The sequence below is a fragment of the Bufo bufo genome, chromosome 4 (genome assembly GCF_905171765.1).
Source record: "Bufo bufo chromosome 4, aBufBuf1.1, whole genome shotgun sequence".
Classification (NCBI taxonomy): Eukaryota; Metazoa; Chordata; class Amphibia; order Anura; family Bufonidae; genus Bufo; species Bufo bufo.
This window is the reverse complement of record NC_053392.1, coordinates 345,588,024-345,607,264: the sequence shown is the minus strand read 5'-3', so window position 1 is coordinate 345,607,264 and position 19,241 is coordinate 345,588,024. Positions and strand designations below refer to the sequence as shown.

Sequence of the window (19,241 nt, the reverse complement as noted above, 5' to 3'; positions counted from 1 at the left end):
TCCTCATTTAATTACGTGTCCTCATTACATTTGTTTTCTCAGCTGCTTTGTCTCCCATGCCCACTGTTATGGAGCAAATATGGACCACCACAAAACATGAAAACTATGGTACCAAATAAACAGTAGATCATACTGGGGGAGATTTATCAAACCGGTGTGAAGAAGAACTGGCTTAGTTGCCCGTAGCAACCAATCAGATTGCACCTTTCATTTTCCAAAGGAGCTGTGAAAAATGAAAGGTGGAATCTGATTGGCTGCTATGGGCAACTAAGCCAGTTCTACTTTACACCAGTTTGATAAATCTCCCCTACTGTGTTGAAACCAGCTCTCTATTCAGGACCTTTCAATATGAAGCTAATAGTGACATGAAATGTATAGGTATGAACAAGGATACAGAAGAGTTATAACACATATTAAGCCGAGTTCACAATGCGTTTGAGCCCCCTGCTGGTCCTTGTGTCAGGGGTATATGTTTAAATACCAGAAATATGTATCACAATGGGTACATTCACTTAAATAAGTCCAAATGTTTCATCTGTGGATGGGTTTGGCTAGCTTGCCATTCGTTTCTGTCTTTTATTTTTTTTCCTGGTTAGGATAGTGTAGTCTAAGGGCTCATGCACACGACCCTTGCTTGTTTTGCGGTCCGCAAATTGCAAATTCGCAAAACACGGATACCGGCCGTGTGCGTTGCAGATTTTGCGGAATAAAACAGTCCCTATCCTTGCCAGTAATGTGGGAAGAATAGGACATGTTCTATATTCCTATGCAACAGAACGGACAAACTGATTTGGACCGCACGTGGTGTGCTGTCTGCATCATTTGCAGCCCCATTGAAGTGAATGGTTCTGCATCTGACCCGCCAAAAATGCGGATGGGATGTGGACATAAAATATGTTTGTGTGCAAAACCCCTAAAAGGCACTGTGAACCCAGTCTTATGAAGATTCATAATAAATGCTAAATTATGCAAATCAGGCTTAACTTTTTTGTTTTTAGGTTTTGTTGACTATTAGCATAAACATATTTGTAATATTTAAGTTTTCACAGTAAATGTGAAAAGCGGATGCTAGGCTAACACTTCCCTTTTTCTGCAGTTCACTTGTCCGGTTTGCTATATAAATTGGAAGAAAATAACTAATCTCAGTATCATTATTTGAATTTGAGGGATCCAAGCTCCACCCTGACACTCCCAGGTCTGAAGGGAAGGGCAGTAATTCATTACTATCACCAGTGAGTGACCTTGTATGTATCATCTGTATCCCCGGTTTGTTGAATAGCTAATGAGCTATAGAGAGATGCTGGAGAACGGGAGGGGATCTCCTGCATCTTCTGGCAGCTAGTTAGCGCACCAGGCGTAAAGATCACACGTACACTGTTGGCCAGACAGGGCAATATACATCTAGAGGAACATTTATTAAACCAGCATTTTCTTGATGCAGAGGCACATGCTGATTTGGTGCATCCTTCCTCTGGCCATGCAACAGTCTAAAATCTACAGTAGCCTTCAAGCTACCAAGAAAACTGGTGTAAATAAAGATAAAAGTGGCAGACCTGCTGCGACTTCCCCTCCCAGCCCTCACCACACTCGTTTCTCGCCACTTCTGAAAAATGGTGTGAAGGTTTAAAAATTGCTGATTTTGCCACAAATACAGCATGTGACAAAATCTGCAACTTTTTTATACCACTATTGGGGCGTAAATCTCATTAGGGAGGCAGTGATGGCAGCAGCAGTAAGCATCTTCACTGTTCACTAATTGTGCTGTTCTGAACTGTGAAGATGGGTTTTCCATTACAACTCTTTGTCAAAAGGCAACTTCAGGGGCAGTTTTACCATGAAAAAGTAAAGTAAATAAGTAAAGTATATTGCAAAAATTACCTAATTACTCTCAAAGTGTAACAGTCATTTAATTTTTTTACATGTAGGGACAGCGAGAGCGTTGTTGTAATACACTTTATTCATGAAATATGTTAATATATATTAGAAAACTGTATGTTAAGTCTCCAATTAGCAACCCTCTAGCTGTGAACTGCTAAGGAGAATCCTACTTCAGTGCTCTACTGAATGCTGAATAACTGTGTGATGAAGAGGCAGTCTTCTCAGCCTGCCTCTCTTTCCCCAGCTGTTACCTCCTTTTACCAGTTTTCCCTCCCGATATCGGCACTAGAGCTTACTAAAAAGATGACAGGTAATTTAATTTCCCGTAGCCTCCACAACGGCACTGGTAGGAGCTTGATCCCGCCTCCCAGGGACTGGAACAACAGCGGTAGCCTAAATAAAAAGACACCTCCTCCTACATACTCCAGTTAATAACAGAGAACCGGAAATAATTCATAACAGCAGAGCATCTTATAAACACACAGTGAATTTTCTTTTTAACAACCACAAAATATGTGCAATATATGCATATATGAATATAGACCACACTAATTTTTTTTACATTTTTTATTTTGGGGGGGGGAGGACGGACCTCAGTGCCGTTGTGGAGGCTACTGGAAAATCAAATTACCGGTAAGAGTAATTGTCATCTTTCCCTAACGCCTCCACACCGGCACCGGTAGGAGATTTTCAGGGAAGACATTGCTTAGGGAGGGACCACAGCCGAAAAAAGGACTTTACGTCCAAACGGAAGATCCTGGTTAGACATAACATCAAGTTTATAATGCCTGAAGAAGGTCATGGAATGGGCCTTCAACCCCAAGGGAGGAAAGACTTTCTTTTCTTTATAACAAAGGATGATGGTCATTTTTATCCAACGGGCTATAGAAGCTTTTGAAGCTCCAAGACCCCTGTTTTTCTCTAAAATTGGACAAGTAGATGGTCTGACTTCCTAAAGGAATTTGTGGCCCTAAGGTATGCTAGAAGAACATTTTTTCCTGATCTGAAGATGGGGATGCACAAAAGGATGGTAATACAATTTCCTGCTGGCAGTGAAACTTAGAAAAAACTTTTGGCAGAAAAGCAGGGGAGTGTCTAAGAATAACCCTATCATCCAAAACAGTGAGGGATAGTTGTTTACAGGAGAAGGCCTGGATCTCCCCCACCCTCCTGGCCATAGTTATAGCAATAAGAAAGGTGGTTTTTAGAGTCTACATTCTTAGGGATAAATCTGAAAGAGGCTCAAAGAGCAAGGACATAAGAGCAGAAAGGACCAAGTTTAGATCCCAAGGGGGGACTTTCATAAAAAAAGAAGGACGTAACCTGTTTGTACCTTTTAGGAATCTACCAACTAGGGGAATCTCGGCCACTTTGATATCCAGAAAGGCACTAAGAGCCGAAACCTGAACTTTTAAGGTACTGGTTCTAAGCCCCTTATCAAATCCTGATTGCAAGAAAATCAGGCCTACATCCAAACTACTCTGAGGATCCCAACGGTCACCTGCAAATAACAAAAAGGCATTCCAGGTCCGCAGATAGATCTTCAAAGTAATCTGCTTTCTACTAGTAGGGTAGATATAACAGCCTCAGAAAACTCTTTCTTTTTTGACAAGCCCCATTCAACTTCCAGGCCACTAAATGTAGCTGCTGCACGTTGGGATGAAGGGCAGGACCATTCCAGGAGGTCTGGAACCTGAGGCAGAATGCAGGGTTCCCCTGGCGAGAGCTTTGGACGTAGGGGAAACGAAGACCTCCTCGGCCAAAACGGGGCAATCACTTTGACCTGTGCCTCTTCTTCTCGTATCTTCATCAGAACCCTTGAGATTAGAGAGAAAGGTGGAAATGCGTAAAGGAGACCCTTGGACCATGGACCGAGAGAGCATCTATTTGATTTAGATTCTCCCGGGGGCAGATGGAATAGAAATTTTCTACCTTCCTGTTCTGCCTTGACGTGAAGAGATCCCAGACTGGAAGCCCCCACATCTGTGAGATTTGATTAAATATGTCCGGATTCAATGACCATTCTCCTTCTCTGAGAGACTGTCTGCTGAGAAAATCCGCTAAGGTATTTTCTTCTCCTTTTAAATGAACCGCCGAGATGTACTTTAGGTTCTCCTCTCCCCACATGAATATCATCCTTGAGACAGCCGCCAAGGACTTGCTCCTCATCCCCCCTTGATGATTTAGGTATGCCACGGTCGTCGCGTTGTCTGAAAGAACCTTGACATGGTGGTGTTAGATAGTTGGTTTCAGATTTAGGAAGGCTCGGAAGACAGCTGTCAATTCACTCAGATTTGAGGATGCTGAAGACATCTGGAGACTCCATATCCCCTGTACCAGTTCTTGCAGAGCATGGGCAACCCAACCCTTGCTGCTTGCGACGGTGGTCACTGTAATCTGGTCCTTTGGCCGCCACTGCACTCCTGTTTGTAGATGTCTCTCCACCGTCCACCAGCTTAGTGATTTTTTCACTTGGTGAGGGACCTTTATTTTAATTTCCAAGGAACTCTGTGTCTTGTCCCAAGATGAAAGAAGGAAACACTGCAGGATCCTGGTGTGGGCTTGAGCCTAATTCACAGAGAGTATTGTTGACGTTAAAAGTCCCAGCAAGCGCATGATGTCTCTTATCTATGCTGTCCTTTTCGAACAGGAGATTTTTACCTAAGTTACCAGGTTGATCTGTTTTTCTTGGGGCAAAAAGGAATATAGATGCTCGGTGTCCAGATGTACTCCCAGAAATAACCTCTGCTGGCTTGGGATTAGTTTTGACTTTTCCTGGTTGATGGTCCATCCTAAGGAACCAAGGGTTTCTTTCACAATTCTGAGATAGTCGATAAGACAAAAATAGGAATCTGCGGCGATCAGAAGGTCATCTAGATAGGGGACCACAATTATTCATTTCAGATGCAAGTATCCTACCACATCTGCCATGATCTTTGTGAAAAGACGTGGCACATTGGAGAGGCCGAATGGTAAAGCCTGATACTGGAAGTGACCGAGCTCTCCTTTTAGACAGCGAATCTGAGAAAGTTTTGACTTTCGCTGTGGATAGGAACATGATAATAGGCATCTGCCAGGTCGATTGTTACCATGAAAAATCCTGAAAAAGGAGATTTACAGTACTGCGGACCTTATAGATTTCATTAGAATTTTCTGTAAATTACATACTGATTTAGGTATTTCAGATTGAAGATTGTCCTGAACTTCCCAATTGGCTTTTTTATCAGGAACAAAAGAGAGTAGACCCCCTGACGCCGCTGGTCTATCGGAACCTTTGTAATGACGGATTTTTTTTTAAAAGGGAAGAGACCTCCGATTCTAGAGCTTCCTGTTTGACAGGATCTGAAAAAATCTTGTTTGTAAGGAATCTTATGGCGCCCCTCTCTGGAAGTGAATGTAAATATAATTTGTGACCTGATCTTATTAGTTCTAAGACCCGGGGGGAGGTTCCTATAGACTCCCAAGCTTGGCAAAATGTTGAAAGCCTGCCCCCTACCGGACTTCTGGCGTCATTGGGACTTCTTGGAATTGTAATTGAATAAAAATCCCTTCCCCCGGCCTCTGGAGAATTGTCATCAACCTGATGACTGTTTTTTGTTCTGATTTTGTTTAAACCTGGCTTGGGAATTTTTTTTTTTCTTTTATGTAAAAACCGGGATTCAAATGGAAACCCCTTCTTTTTGTCTGAGGCTTTAGCTAAAATATTGTCTAATGCGGACCCAAAGAGCCTATCCCCCTCACAGGGAATAGGGCAGAGGCGACTCTTTGAGCCTGCATCACTCGACCAGGACCTTAACCAGATGGCTCTACGGGTAGCGTTTGAAAGAGCAGTAGACCTGGCCGAGAGCCTCACCAGATCTACTGAGGCATCTGCCAGAAAACTTGAAGTCTGCTTCAAAACTGGGAGAGAGGAGATAATTTCTTCCCGGGGGGTACCGGCTGCTAAGTGGTTTTCCATTTGGTTAATCCATACAGACAGGGACCTAGCTGTGCAGGTCGCCGCAATAGCCAGTCTAAACATAGCCGCCCCCGTCTCCCAAGATTTTTTGAGGAGCCCTTCACATTTTTTATACATGGGGTCCTTCAGTAACCCCATGTATTCAAAGGGGAGGGAAGATTTTTTGGAAATTCTAGCCACCGGGGCATAAATTTTAGTTTTTTTTCCCTATGCTTCACAATCTGCATCTGCAAATGGATATTTACATTTGAAGGCTTTTGAAATAACGGGTCTTTTTTCATGGTCCTTCCATTCCCTAGATATAATATCCCTAATATTATCATGAATAGGGAACACCCATCTTTGTTTTTCCCCAAATCCTTGAAACATCTAGTCCGGGATTGATAAGGGTTCCTTAACATCTTCTTATTTCATAGTAGCCCTTATAGTTTATAACAAAAAATTTGTATCCTCATCACCATAAAGTGGCCTGGGAGAACCGTGGCTCTGATGTGGTGGTCCAGCCTGCCGCAGCAACCGCTGCATCACCCAGTGGTATGCACCCGATTTCATGCTCCACCACCTCAGCCAAAGGGAGCTGTCTGTCCTTCCCATCATCTGCTGGTCCTGATGCTCCTGCTCCTCCACCTACTCCTCGTCAGTCATTCTATCAGCAATCGATTACCGAAGCGATTGCCAAGAGACAACAGTATGCGCGCCCTCATCCAACAAAGACGCTGAATTTGCTCCTGGCCAAGTTGCGGGTGCTGCAGTCCCTCCCTCACATAACGGACGACCGGAGCCGTCTTTAGAGGAATCAGAGTCCCCAGTAAAAAGTTCTCCTTCATCAAAATCACCTATGTCCAAGGACAGATCCACAGACTTTGAAGTATATGGATGGGGAGAGGAGGGTTCCATACGTTGATCTATTGCCGAATTAACCTCATCCCTAATAAGGGTTCTAAGGTTTTCCGTGCAGCGCGGGCATAGCGGCTTTTTACAAGCAGGGGGGAGGTTCTACCTGCACATGACACATTTATTTTTTGAAGATTCACCATCCATGGACCTTGCAGGGCCAGCCTCTTTTACCTAGGGAGTCTTGTACAAGGTTAGAAAGTGGACCCAAGGGGAGCCACCAACACAGCACTTGGGTGGTGAAGAATAATCCCATCCATCAACCCCATAACTAAAATGGAGGAGGTCTCTTACCAGGCTGAGGGTCTTACTGGGATCAGCAGCTCTGCAAGGGGCGTCAGTATCAGCAGAGGACATCTTGCTCTTTTCTCAGCAACCGCAAGCTCATGGGATCGCAGAGGCATTTAAAAATTCTGCATCCCGCTTTTCTTTTAGCTCCGCCCCCACACCATCTCCGGGAGCACGCCACACTTCCTCTAGGCCACTCCCCTGGCTGGCCCGCATGCATAATGACATCAGCCGCCGCCGGAAGAGTAACCCGTACTGCAGAGGAAGGGTAATGCGGCGTACATCAAGAACCTCCGGCCCAACGAGGATTCCCACTGCCAGGATGCGCGAGGCGTCGATCCCCTCTACCATAGGTAGGAACAGCCCGGGATGCCCAATGCGGGACTTACATCAAGGGACAGAGAAGGAGAGCAATGCTCCACCTGGACCTCTGTCCCCTGCTCAGCCCTCCCAAGAAGGGGAAGGATCCTAGGCTGAGCGTCAAATCTTTAGCCAGTGCACTGGAAAAGCTTCCACCCGTCCTGAGGGACAGGAAACAACAACTAGAGTATATAGGAGGAGGTTTCTTTTTTTTTGGCGGGGGGGGGGGGGCTTCCGCTGTTGTTTCCTGTCCCTGGGAGGCGGGATCAAGATCCTGCCAGTGTCGGTGGAGGCGTTAGGGAAATATGTCATGCTTCCAGCACTAACCATTGGTAGCAGTCCTCCCCTCTATTCCCAATGCGTCTCTGATTAGCACTGGAATAGCGAGAGGAGCGGGGCTGCAGTATTCAGCACTTACAGTAAGTGTATGGCCACATTTTGCCATAAGTAGAGAGATCTGTAGTTATATTATTCCACAGAGCTCTCGACACATTCCCTTTAAGAATCTGAGATGCAGTAATAGATGACACTTGGACATTACATTTAGGTCGCTAGGTTCTAACACACCTCATATCATCTTACAGTTTCCTTAATGTATGCTCTTTGTACATAATTCTACCATTTAATTTTTTACTTGTACCCCTATGACATATCCTGAAGTTATACCATAAATGTCTAAACTTGTTCAAATTGATCATCCTGTTTGTTTAGCCATTTGTAAGCAAGCAGTGCAATACAATGGATATTATTTGAAGGTAAAATCTGAAGACGAACATGTTACAGGTTGGTTCTACTTGATAAATAACTAGGAACACAGTGAAGAGTTCAATGGTTCAGGCACTGTCAGTCTTATCAGGTAAAATCAACACCCAATTATAACATAGTATATAACATATCCTATATTCCAGCCTTAAAACATACACACAACACCTATATATCCATTTGGATCTTATATATACCATATTTGCTACACTTGAAGACACATTAGGGTCATTTATCAAACTGGTGTAAAGTATAACTGGCTTAGATGTCCATAGCAACCAATCAGATTCCACCTTTCATTTTTGACAGCTCCTTCGGAAAATTAAAGGTGGAATCTGATTGGTTGTTATGGCCAATTAAGCAAGTTCTACTTTACACCAGATTGATAAATGACCCCAACACTTTCTTTCCCCAAAAAGTGGGGGGAAAATGGCAGTGCATCTTATAATGTGAATACTAATGAGCACTTCCATTATGCAAGTGCTCATTAGTACAGTAGGACTGGGGAGTGGTGAACATCGTGTTATTTGCCTCAATCATCATAGCAATGGTCCAGCGTACAGCGTCATGATGTAGTATGCATAAGCGCACACTACGACCTAACACTGTGCAACATCATGCCACAGTGCAGCACTCAGGAAGAGCGTGCTGGATCTCCAATGTGGTGACGCCGTCTGGAGCAGGAGAGGTACATTCTTTTATTTATTTTCTTGTCTGATATGAGATTTGATGAAGATTAGGAGTCTGATTTGAGGTATGATGAAGATTTGGGGTTTGATCTGAGGTATGAAGTAATAAATAATAACGAAAATACATATATTTCATTGTGTCTTATGGTGCGGAAAATACAGTATGAGAACAGAAACCTATACTCACCAGTATTAAGTTAGTAAATTGTTAGTAAATTGTATTACATATGCCATTATTTGTATGCACTCAATCAAACATCCACTATAAATATATGCACAGAAAACAAATACCAGTTCTAAACAAAAGTCAGGCATCAGAGTCCTGCTCAGAGAATCCAGAGGAAACTATGATACGAAACTCATTAGGGTCTGAGAGGGCCTCTGATATCTACTTTTTTACAATGTTTCAGTGGTCTTAGGTAGTCTAATGCCATACTTTACATTTATTAGGTTCTAACTAGAGATGAGTGAATCGAAGTTGACAAAGTGGAATTCTATCCGAATTTCAGGAAAATGATTTGCACCAAATCCGAATTTCCTCACGCTTTGTAGTAACAAATCAAATTTTTTCCTAAAATAGCTGCTGCACGTGTTAGGACATGGATCAAGGAACTCTGGAAAAGAGGAAGCAGTCACAATGCCATGCATGCAGCCAATCAGCAACCAGCCAGCCCTGTGATGTCAAATCCCTAAAAATAGCCTCAGCCATCTTGGATTCAGCCATTTTCCAGTGTATTTAGTGCAGGGAGAGACGTCAGCAGGTGCTAGGGAAAGTAGTAGAAAAGACTTTAAAACTTTTATTTTGCTGTATAGAAGTTCAGGGAAAGGATAGGGAGGAATCATTCCACAGTATTGAAGCAGAACAGGGTTCAGTAGAGGAGTTTACAGCCTGGGTAATAGGAACAATCCTATTACACCTTGCTGCACTGACTGCGGATCCAAATTGCCATTATACAGCAATGTAATTCCAGCAGACAGTTCTTGTTATTGGGGTGCAAGTGCTGTTTGATACAGCAATTAACAGGGTTTATTACAAGGAAATATTTTTACATCTTATTTGCCCTTGTGCGGTTATATGTTCTATAGCATGTTTTGGTTTGTATTAGTGTGAAAAAAAGGACTTATTAGCCGTTGTGTGGTGAATTGAGAAAATTACAGCCCTTTTGGGCGTGTATTAGTGGCAAAAAAATATATATTATTTGCTGTTCAGCGGTGCAGTTATATGTTCTAAAGCCCTTTTTGGCGTGTATAAGTGGAAAAAAATAAGGGCCTGTTTGGCGTTTAGCTGTGCAGTTATATGTTCTAAAGCCCTTTTTGGCCTGTATTAGTGGCAAAAAAATATATATTATTTGCCTTTCAGCGGTGCAGTTATATGTTCAAAAGCCTTCTGTGGAGTGTATAAGTGGAAAAAAGTAAGGGCCTATTTGCCGTTGAGCGGTGCAGTTATATGTTCTAAAGCCTTTTTTGGCATGTATTAGTTGCACAAATAAAAGTATTTGCCGTTGTGTGGTAAAGTGAGAAAATTACAGCCCTTTTTGGCGTGTATTAGTGGTAAAAAAAATATATATTATTTGCCGTTCAGCGGTGCAGTTATATGCTCTAAAGCCTTTTGTGGCGTGTATTAGTGGCAAAAAAATATATATTATTAGCCGTTGTAACAGCAGCTGCTGTGCGCCGCTGTTCCCCTGCTTACCACAGCGGTCAGCTGTGCTCAGCGGTGATCTGTGGCCAGTGCTACCCATTCACCGCTGAAGTCTTGGGCTCTGTCTGTGTAGGTGCTGTTGTTTTCGGATCCGCTCCACAGTTTCCTCTCAGTCTTGGCGACAGCATGCTTGCTGCTTGTTTCTTGCAGCACTTCCTTAAGGGCCGGCACGCGTCATTTCCTGGGCTTTATGGGTTAGGTCATGTGACCTCGCTGACCAATCCTAGCCTTCCTGCAGATATATAAGTGGCACAGCCGCCTTCCTAGATGCCTCAGTGTCAAGGTCCTTGTGCTCTGCTAAGGTTCCTGATATTCACTTGTGTTCCTGTATTCCTGACTTATACTTGTGTTCCTGGATTTTGCTACCCGTCTGATCCCTTCCTGCTTGCCTTGACTCTCGTGTTGTGATCCGGATTGCCTGACCTGTACCTGTGCTGCCTGCCCTGACCTTTTGCCTGTCTGACTAAGCCTCTGCCTCAACCTTTGGTCCTGCACTGTTGCTCCTGGTAACGATTCCGCCTGCCTGACTACGCCTGTACATCTGGTACCGTTCCCTGGTACCTCCTGGTCCGCTTAGACCAGCTGCCTTGTGTGCCTTTCCTCCTCAAGAGGTAGAGACCTGGTGTTCCCCTAGGTAAAGTCTATTCCCACCATCAGGGGTACTGTGAAGAATCGAGGGGTTCACTTAGACAACGCCCTTAGAGGAGGTAGGACACGAAACCTGCCTCTGTCTTTTTCTGTTCCCTCAGCCAAGTATTATAAGGTGTGGGCTCAGCTCCACTATACAGCGAGGACGAGCTACTACAGGACAGTCAGCAGCTAATGGCCAGCCAAGTTGTGGACGAGACATCCGCAGCTTCCTCCGGTAGGTGGGCAAGAAGTGTTGAGGAGAGTGGCGTGGGAGCTGGTGTTGCGAGACCGCTGAGGAGGACATCAGTGACGTGCAGACAGTACTCGACGATGATGATGTAGCTGATTGCACTCGAGAGTCGGGTGAAATAGGGGCTGCATCATCATCGGGAGAAGAGGGTGGCAGCTTGCCTGTGAAGCAGAGGCAGAGCCAGCAAGTTGCTATCATGGCCGGGAGTCAGCAGGGTGGCAGCAGTCGGAGGTTGGGAGCCAAACATGCCCGGACAAGACCACCTGCTTTGCAAGAGCCTACCTGCCTGAAAAGTGGTGCAGGAATTCACGGAAGCAGCGGAGGTAGCAGTCAGTCAGTGCGGAGTGTTGGGGGTAAAATCACCTACTCAGCGGTGTGGCAGTTTTTTGTTAAGCCACCGGAGAAGGTGAACATGGCCATTTGTAGAATCTGTGGGCAGAAGGTGAAGTGTGGCCAGGGTTCCAATGTTGACACCACAGCACTGCGTCAACATATGCAGCATCACCATAAAGTGGCCTGGGAGAACCGTGGCTCTGATGTGGTGGTCCAGCCTGCCGCAGCAACCGCTGCATCACCCAGTGGTATGCACCCGATTTCATGCTCCACCACCTCAGCCAAAGGGAGCTGTCTGTCCTTCCCATCATCTGCTGGTCCTGATGCTCCTGCTCCTCCACCTACTCCTCGTCAGTCATTCTATCAGCAATCGATTACCGAAGCGATTGCCAAGAGACAACAGTATGCGCGCCCTCATCCAACAAAGACGCTGAATTTGCTCCTGGCCAAGTTGCGGGTGCTGCAGTCCCTCCCTTTCCAAGTGGTGGACTCTGCACCTTTAAGAGAACTGATGGCTTGTGCTGAGCCGAGGTCGAGAGTCCCAAGCCGTCATTTCTTTGCCAAAAAGGCAGTACCAGCCCTGCACATGTATGTAGAACAGAAGGTGGGCCAGTCTTTGAGCCTGTCGGTGTCTGCCAAAGTGCACGGCAGCGCCGACGTGTGGAGCTGTAACTACGGTCAAGGACAACACATGTCCTTTACGGCCCACTGGGTGAATGTGGTTCCTGCACAGCCATACCAGCAACTTGGCCAGGTGACGCCGCTTCTGCCTCCATGTTCTCACGCCGTTGGTCCTGCGACAATGTCCGCCGCTGCCTCCTCATCCTCCACGGATTTTCACGCTGTTCTTCAACTCGTTTGCCTGGGCGAACGGAGTCACACATTGGAGGAACTGCTCCGTGTCCTTCATCAAGAAATCGAGTCATGGCTTTCTCCGTGACAACTCAAAATTGGAACCATGGTGACCGACAATGGGAAGAACATGGTGTCGGCACTGCATCAAGGAGGGCTGAGCCATGCGCCCTGCATGGCACACGGGTTCAATCTGGTTGTCAAGCGGTTCCTGAAATCTTCCACCCATTTGCAAGACATCCTAAAAATGGCCAGGAAACTTTGCATTCACTTCAACGACTCGTACACTGCAAAGCACACCCTCTTTGAGCTGCAGCAGCAGAACGGCATCCCCCAACATAGGCTGATATGCAACGTTTCCACCCGTTGGAATTCCACCCTCCATATGTTGGACCAACTATACTTACAGAGAAAGGCCATAAACGATTTCTTGATGATCCAAGCGGACAGGAGTACTCCCCTGTGTAACTTTGATGTCAGCCAGTGGTAGCTCATGCTAGATACCTGCCGTTTTCTCAGGCCCTTTGAGGATGCCACGTTATTTGTCAGTCGCCAGGACTACGGGATGACTGCCTCATTCCACTGTTTCATGTCCTGCAACAGATGCTGGTAAATCTGGCTGGTCAGGGGACTGGAGACGTGTGGCCTAGATCTCACGGCCCTGTGGGTGCTGAACTAGAGGAGGAGGAGGACATTGGAGCACAAGCAATGTGTAGTGAAATGGGTGGTTTTTATACACAGGTGACAGTAGAGGAGAAGCAGGAACAGTCAGAGGAGCTACAGGGCGATGAAGACGAGGTAGAGGACCCAGACACACCATGGCAGAATGCAGTGGAGATAGAGGCAGGGAGTCGCGTAGTGACAGCCGAATTGTCAGCATTCGGCAGAGATATGACTTCTGGCTCTCCATCTTGTTGGACCTTTGTTACGAGTCCAAAATGGGGCCCTTTTTTTTGAGAGGGAGGACAAACTGAACTACTATAGAGATATCCTATGTAGTCAGTTGGCCGCTGCCTATCTGCACCATTATCCATCCTCTCGCAGGTCTGACCGGGGGGCCCTCTGCGCTACCGTTCCCCTGCCATAGCTGCTGTTCCAGCTCCATCAGCAGCAACTTGAGTCTAGAGTCGTTGATGAGCAGCTTTCTTCACCCGTCTAGTGAAGAAACTACTGACCAGCAGCAGCAGCTAGACCTGGAGCAAGATCTGAACCAGCAGATTGTGGCATAATTGGACAGCACCCTGCCACCCCACATTGAAGATCCACTGGACTACTGGGCAGCCAAACTGGATTTGTGGCCACAACTGGCAGAGTTTGCCCTGGAAAAGAGACTGACCTTTGTCAAGATGAATCTGGAGTGGATCAGCCAGGATATACACCCATCAATGCCTGATGCATCAGACTGGTCTCTTCTGGCTACCTGCCTCAGCTACTATTTTGATGCTGCCATCCGCCTGATGCCACACATCTGATGCCAAGTCCTCCTTCTTTCACCCACCATATTCAGCTTTTACTGGTATTGCCACCCACCTCCCTACTCTGTCATGAGATCACTCTGTGGTCTCCTGATGCTGCCAGCTCCACAGTATGTCACCTTGCCACTCTGTGGGCTCCTGATGCTGCTGCCACCTCCACACTATGTCACCTTGCCACTCTGTGGTCTCCTGATGCTGCTACCTCAACACTATGTCACCTTGCGACTCTGTGGTCTCCTGATGCTGATGCCACCTCCACACTATGTCTCCTTGCCACTCTGTGGTCTCCTGATGCTGCTGCAACCACCACACTATGTCACCTTGCCACTCTGTGGTCTCCTGATGCTGCTACCTCAACACTATGTCACCTTGCGACTCTGTGGTCTCCTGATGCTGCTGCCACCTCCACACTCTGTCATTGTGCCACTTTGTGGCCTCCTGATGATGCTGTTGCCACCTCCACACTTTGTCATTGTGCCACTCTGTTGTCTCCTCATGCTGCTGCCACCTCCACACTGTCATTGTGCCACCCTGTGGCCTCCTCCTGATGCTGCCACCTCCACACTCTGTCATTGTGCCACTCTGTGGCCTCCTGATGATGCTGCCACCTCCACACTGTCATTGTGCCACTCTGTGGCCTCCTCCTAATGCTGCTTCCACCTCACCTCTATGTCATAGAGCCACTCTGTGGACTTCTCATGCTGTTCCCACCCTCCCCACTTTATGACTGGGCCACTATTTTGCCTTTCGGTCTGGCTGACATCATCATTTATTTGACCCTTCTTCTGATCTGTCAGAAGGAAGGAAAAATAAGATGCACAATGGATCCTGTCTATGTAACAGCTGTAAGGCCTGCATGACATGGTCCCTATTTTGCATCAGAATTGGCTTATGATTTGGTAGCCAAAAGCAGGAGTGGGTACAAAACACAGAAGACATGCAAATAATACATTCACGTGTCATCTCTGTTTTGGATCCACTGCTGTTTTTTGGGGCTTTAGCAATACTGATGTATTACTGAACAAATGCTGACCGAGTAAAGGCGGATGCTCCACAGACAGGATCCGTTTTTTGGGGGTCATTGTTCTGACGGATCAGAGGAAGGGCAAAATAATTAGTGATGTCAACACAAACTTACTGCTGACACCCACTAACCTCTGTCGGCGGGGCTTTACTTGTATAAGTGTTTAATATAACAGGTTCTGTAGAAATCTATGTGGAATCAGTGAATTGGTGTAAAAGGAGTGCGCTCTTTCATGCTATAGTAGGATCTTGGGCCTCTGCACGGGTCTTTATACCTGGCACTAATATTGACCTTTAAGGCTGAGTTCACATTTGAGTTAGTCAGTTTTAGCCCTGTAACTGCCCAAATAAGTGAAGTGTGCAGTGATTCTAAGAGCGAAGCCTGTCATACTGACTCACAGTATTGTTTCACTACCACAGCAGACTCCCTATGCGTGTTACTGCAAGTCACAATGTTCTACACCACTATAAAGGCTCTCTGCGGCCAGGAAATAGCAGTTTTTTTTATCATGATTCACCACAAATAAATTCAGATCGATTTTTGAGAAATTCACTCATTTCTAGTTCTAACGAAGATCCTATGTCAGATTGGAGGCAGTACAGTAATTGCTGCAGTGTCACCTGTTTGAAAAACAGCATTAGAAGCTGCAGAAAAGGTTTAGCTGGATGTGTTTGTTGGGAATTCCCGCAATATCTATAATTCCAACCTCCACTGCTTGGACTGCTGTAGAGGTGCTATTGCCAACAGAAGTTCTATGCAGGGAAGACATGTGAAACTATGCGTGCACAAGGATTTCAGTACTGTATTGTAGCGCTATAAAAATACAGCAATTGGACACAACAATTTAGCCATTATTAGAAGAGAAAGGATGCAGGATAAGCAGCGGTACGACCAGGCCGCTCCGGCCCTGAAACGTGTCACCAGCCATAAAGAGACAACTTCAATTAAGATACTTTTAAAAGAACTACAATTTTTAAAGGGTAACTGTTATATTTTTTTTATTTGCTAGTTTATTAGAGCTAGGCATGTATACCTGAGTTAGTCTGTCAATAACTGTCAAAAGATCTGTAATTACCTTATAATAACAGCTTTTATTAAAGGGAACCTGTTACCTGGATTTTGGGTATAGAGCTGAGGACATGGGCTGCTAGATTGCCGCTAGCACATCCGCAATACCCAGTCCCCATAGCTCTTTGTGCTTTTATTGTGTCAAAAAAACGATTTTATAGATATGTAAATTAACCTTAGATGAGTCCTGTCTCCTCCATGCTTGAGAGATCTGACTCTGAGCCCAGCCACGCCCACTGTGAAGAAGCCCAGCACCCTCCGAATCTCCTCCTTGCTCCCCGACGTCACAAAGCTAGAGCGCCATAATCTCGCGATATGCGAGCTAACGCATGCACAGTTCGTTCCCTGAGGCTGATGCCAGCACAGGCAAGGAACACTATGCCGACACTGCGCATGCGCTAGCTTGCGCATCGCGAGATTACGGCACTCTAGCTTTGTAACGTCAGCGAGCAAGGAGGAGATTCGGAGTATGCGGGGCGGTGCTGGGCTCCTTCACAGTGGGCGTGGATGGGCTCCGGAAAAATTAGTAGCCTTATTTACATATATATAAAATATTTTTTTGACACAATAAAAGCACAATGAGCTATGGGGAATGGATATTGCGGATGTGCTAGCGGCGATCTAGCAGCCCATGTCCTCAGCTCAATACCTAAAATCCAGGTGACAGGTTCCCTTTAATGTCCTCTGTCTCTTTCCACTGATCTCTTAAAAGACAGTTTCTATGGCTTGTCTGTCTCCGGCTAAGAAGACAGGAAGACGAAGGGGCAGTGCTTCACACTGCATGCCTGCATTAGGCTTCAGAGTGAGGAGGAGTGTCTCTCAGTAATCCAATCTGATTGGCTGGCAGGGAGCTGCTGGCTACAGTAAGTGTGTATGTGAAGTGACGGAAAGCAGTTTTGGCCTCAGAGAACTGGCAGAGGAGCCATATACTCTGTGTGCTGTGGGGTGTTATACTACACACTGTATAATGGGGGGTTTATAATATATAATGTATACTGTGGTGGTGTTATACTATATATTGTGGGATGTTATATACTATATACTGTGGTGTGTTAGACTATATACTGCATACTGTGGGGTGTTATATAGTATGAGGGGCTGGGGATGTTATACTTTATATGAGGTATCATTTTCTTTAATATCTACAAGAAAAAAATAAACATGGGGCAGAACATGAAAGTGGGATGGTCGGAGGGAGGGAGCCCCAAATGGGTAAACAGCCCTGGGCCTATGATACACTTAATCTGCCCCTGCAAGGGGGCAATTTTTAAAGAAAATCTTTATTTTTCACTGTTGTGTGAATGTACCCTTAAACTGTGGGTTGTGACTCATGTGAGAGTGAAAGGGAGAGACATCTGTTTGTTCAGTGCACACAGCTCACATCTCTAGCTCTACTCTAGGAAGGGCCACCCACTCAGCAGTTATGAGAGAGAAATTGCAGAAGAGAGGAAACAAATTTTTTAATGATAGGTACAGTATGATGTATATTACAACAGCGGGTGTGGAACTGGTGTACCAACCTATGGATTTCACTTAGGGCTAAACTTAAGGGCATTATCCTGATGGTCCCCTGGCTTTCACCATTTAACCCCTAGACAGGGATCTGGACTTTGCTGTAGGGAACACACCAGGCTGCTACCTCCTGGAGTAGTGTCCATGTGGTTGTCTGCTGACCCACATGGGTCAAGAGTCAACAGTGTGTAGCACTGAAAGCACAGGGCAGCAAGAGTACGTGTGAATCCATGAAACAGTCCGAAGGTCAGCACAGGCAGTAAGTAGTCAATATGGTAGAGGTCAGGTCAGGCAGAGGTCGAGTCAGGCAGCATAGAATCAGGAATTGGGCAGAAGTTGGCATACGAACAGACAAAGAGAAAAGCACACCTTTGCAGAACTAGCAGGCTATATTAACCTATTGCTCAGGCATATTCCCACAGGGGAAGGTGGCTTAAGTACCCCAGGGTTGCCAGCCATTGGCTGGTGAAGATTAGGGCGTGCGCTCGCCCTAAGGGCAGACTGGAGAGGCAAAGCCAACAAGCATAGGCCGTTTCCTGTGGTAGAAGACAAGACATGGGATTCTGGTGGCTGGACCTACTGTTAGAGGGCAGAGGAGGGCCAGTGTTTCCAGGCTACTGGAACAGAAGCAGTGCCCACCCTGGATAGCGGAGCAGCGGCTGGCACAGAGCACCGCTATAACAATGTAATATATTATGAAGATCTCAAAGTCTGTCCATTACTAGTTTGAGGACTTTTGATTTGCACTTACATCACAACGAATATATTGGTCAGCAACAAAGTATGGGTAGTTGTATAGTCCCAAGGTACAATCCCTTGTTCTAGAATATCAACATATTCCCGCTACCATGAGGCATCCTTTAATCTTTATAAGTTTATAATACGTAACGAAAATCTAAGTTGGAAAATGTGTGACAGTAAACTATTTTCATTATTATATTACCTTTGGCTCAGGTTTTTCAGTCATTTTCTTCAACAATTCCAATAAATGCACCCAGTTACCCTGAGAGTACCAGCCAGCCTTCTCCAATGCAGGAAGCATGTCAGTTTCCACATCATTGTCTACAAAAGCAAAAAAAAAAACAAATTAAGAAAAAAGAAGATCCATTATTAAAAGTATAAAAACTCCTACATGCAACTAGTATATGAAGAAATACAGGCCAACTAGATTAGATAGATGACACATAGGCTAAGCTCATCTAAAGAAAATGCTGCCTCCTCCAATGTGAAGAATTAAGAGGTTTTGAAACTTTAAGAAAATTAGTAGTTCCATGTACTGAAGGCGGTGCGCTTCCCTTGGTGCACGAAAGATCCACTCCTTCAGCCACCTAGCCCCTCCATCTGAACGTTCATTGACAGGCCAAGCATTAGATATGTCAACTTGCCTGGCCCTGTCTTGTCACGCAAGTGCCATACGATTACAAATCAGCACATGTGCAGTGGACTTGTTTGAGTCTGGCAGGGACTCCAGGTTGTGCTGTGCCGATGCATAATCACACAGCACTTGCATTAAGTGGCAAGGCTAGGTATGCCTGGCCCTATCAATCAACATTAAGAGGGAAGGAA

The 19,241-nt window shown here is 45.6% G+C and overlaps 1 protein-coding gene across 1 annotated transcript in view; it reads right to left on the bottom strand.

Moving 5' to 3' along the window:
* Nucleotides 1-19,241, bottom strand: part of NT5DC1 (5'-nucleotidase domain containing 1) — a 287,049-nt gene that overhangs the window by 25,520 nt on the left and 242,288 nt on the right. The window contains exon 9 of the mRNA XM_040431037.1: nt 18,619-18,737. Within this exon, the coding sequence (XP_040286971.1) occupies nt 18,619-18,737 (119 nt within the window). The remainder of the gene's footprint in view (nt 1-18,618; nt 18,738-19,241) is intronic.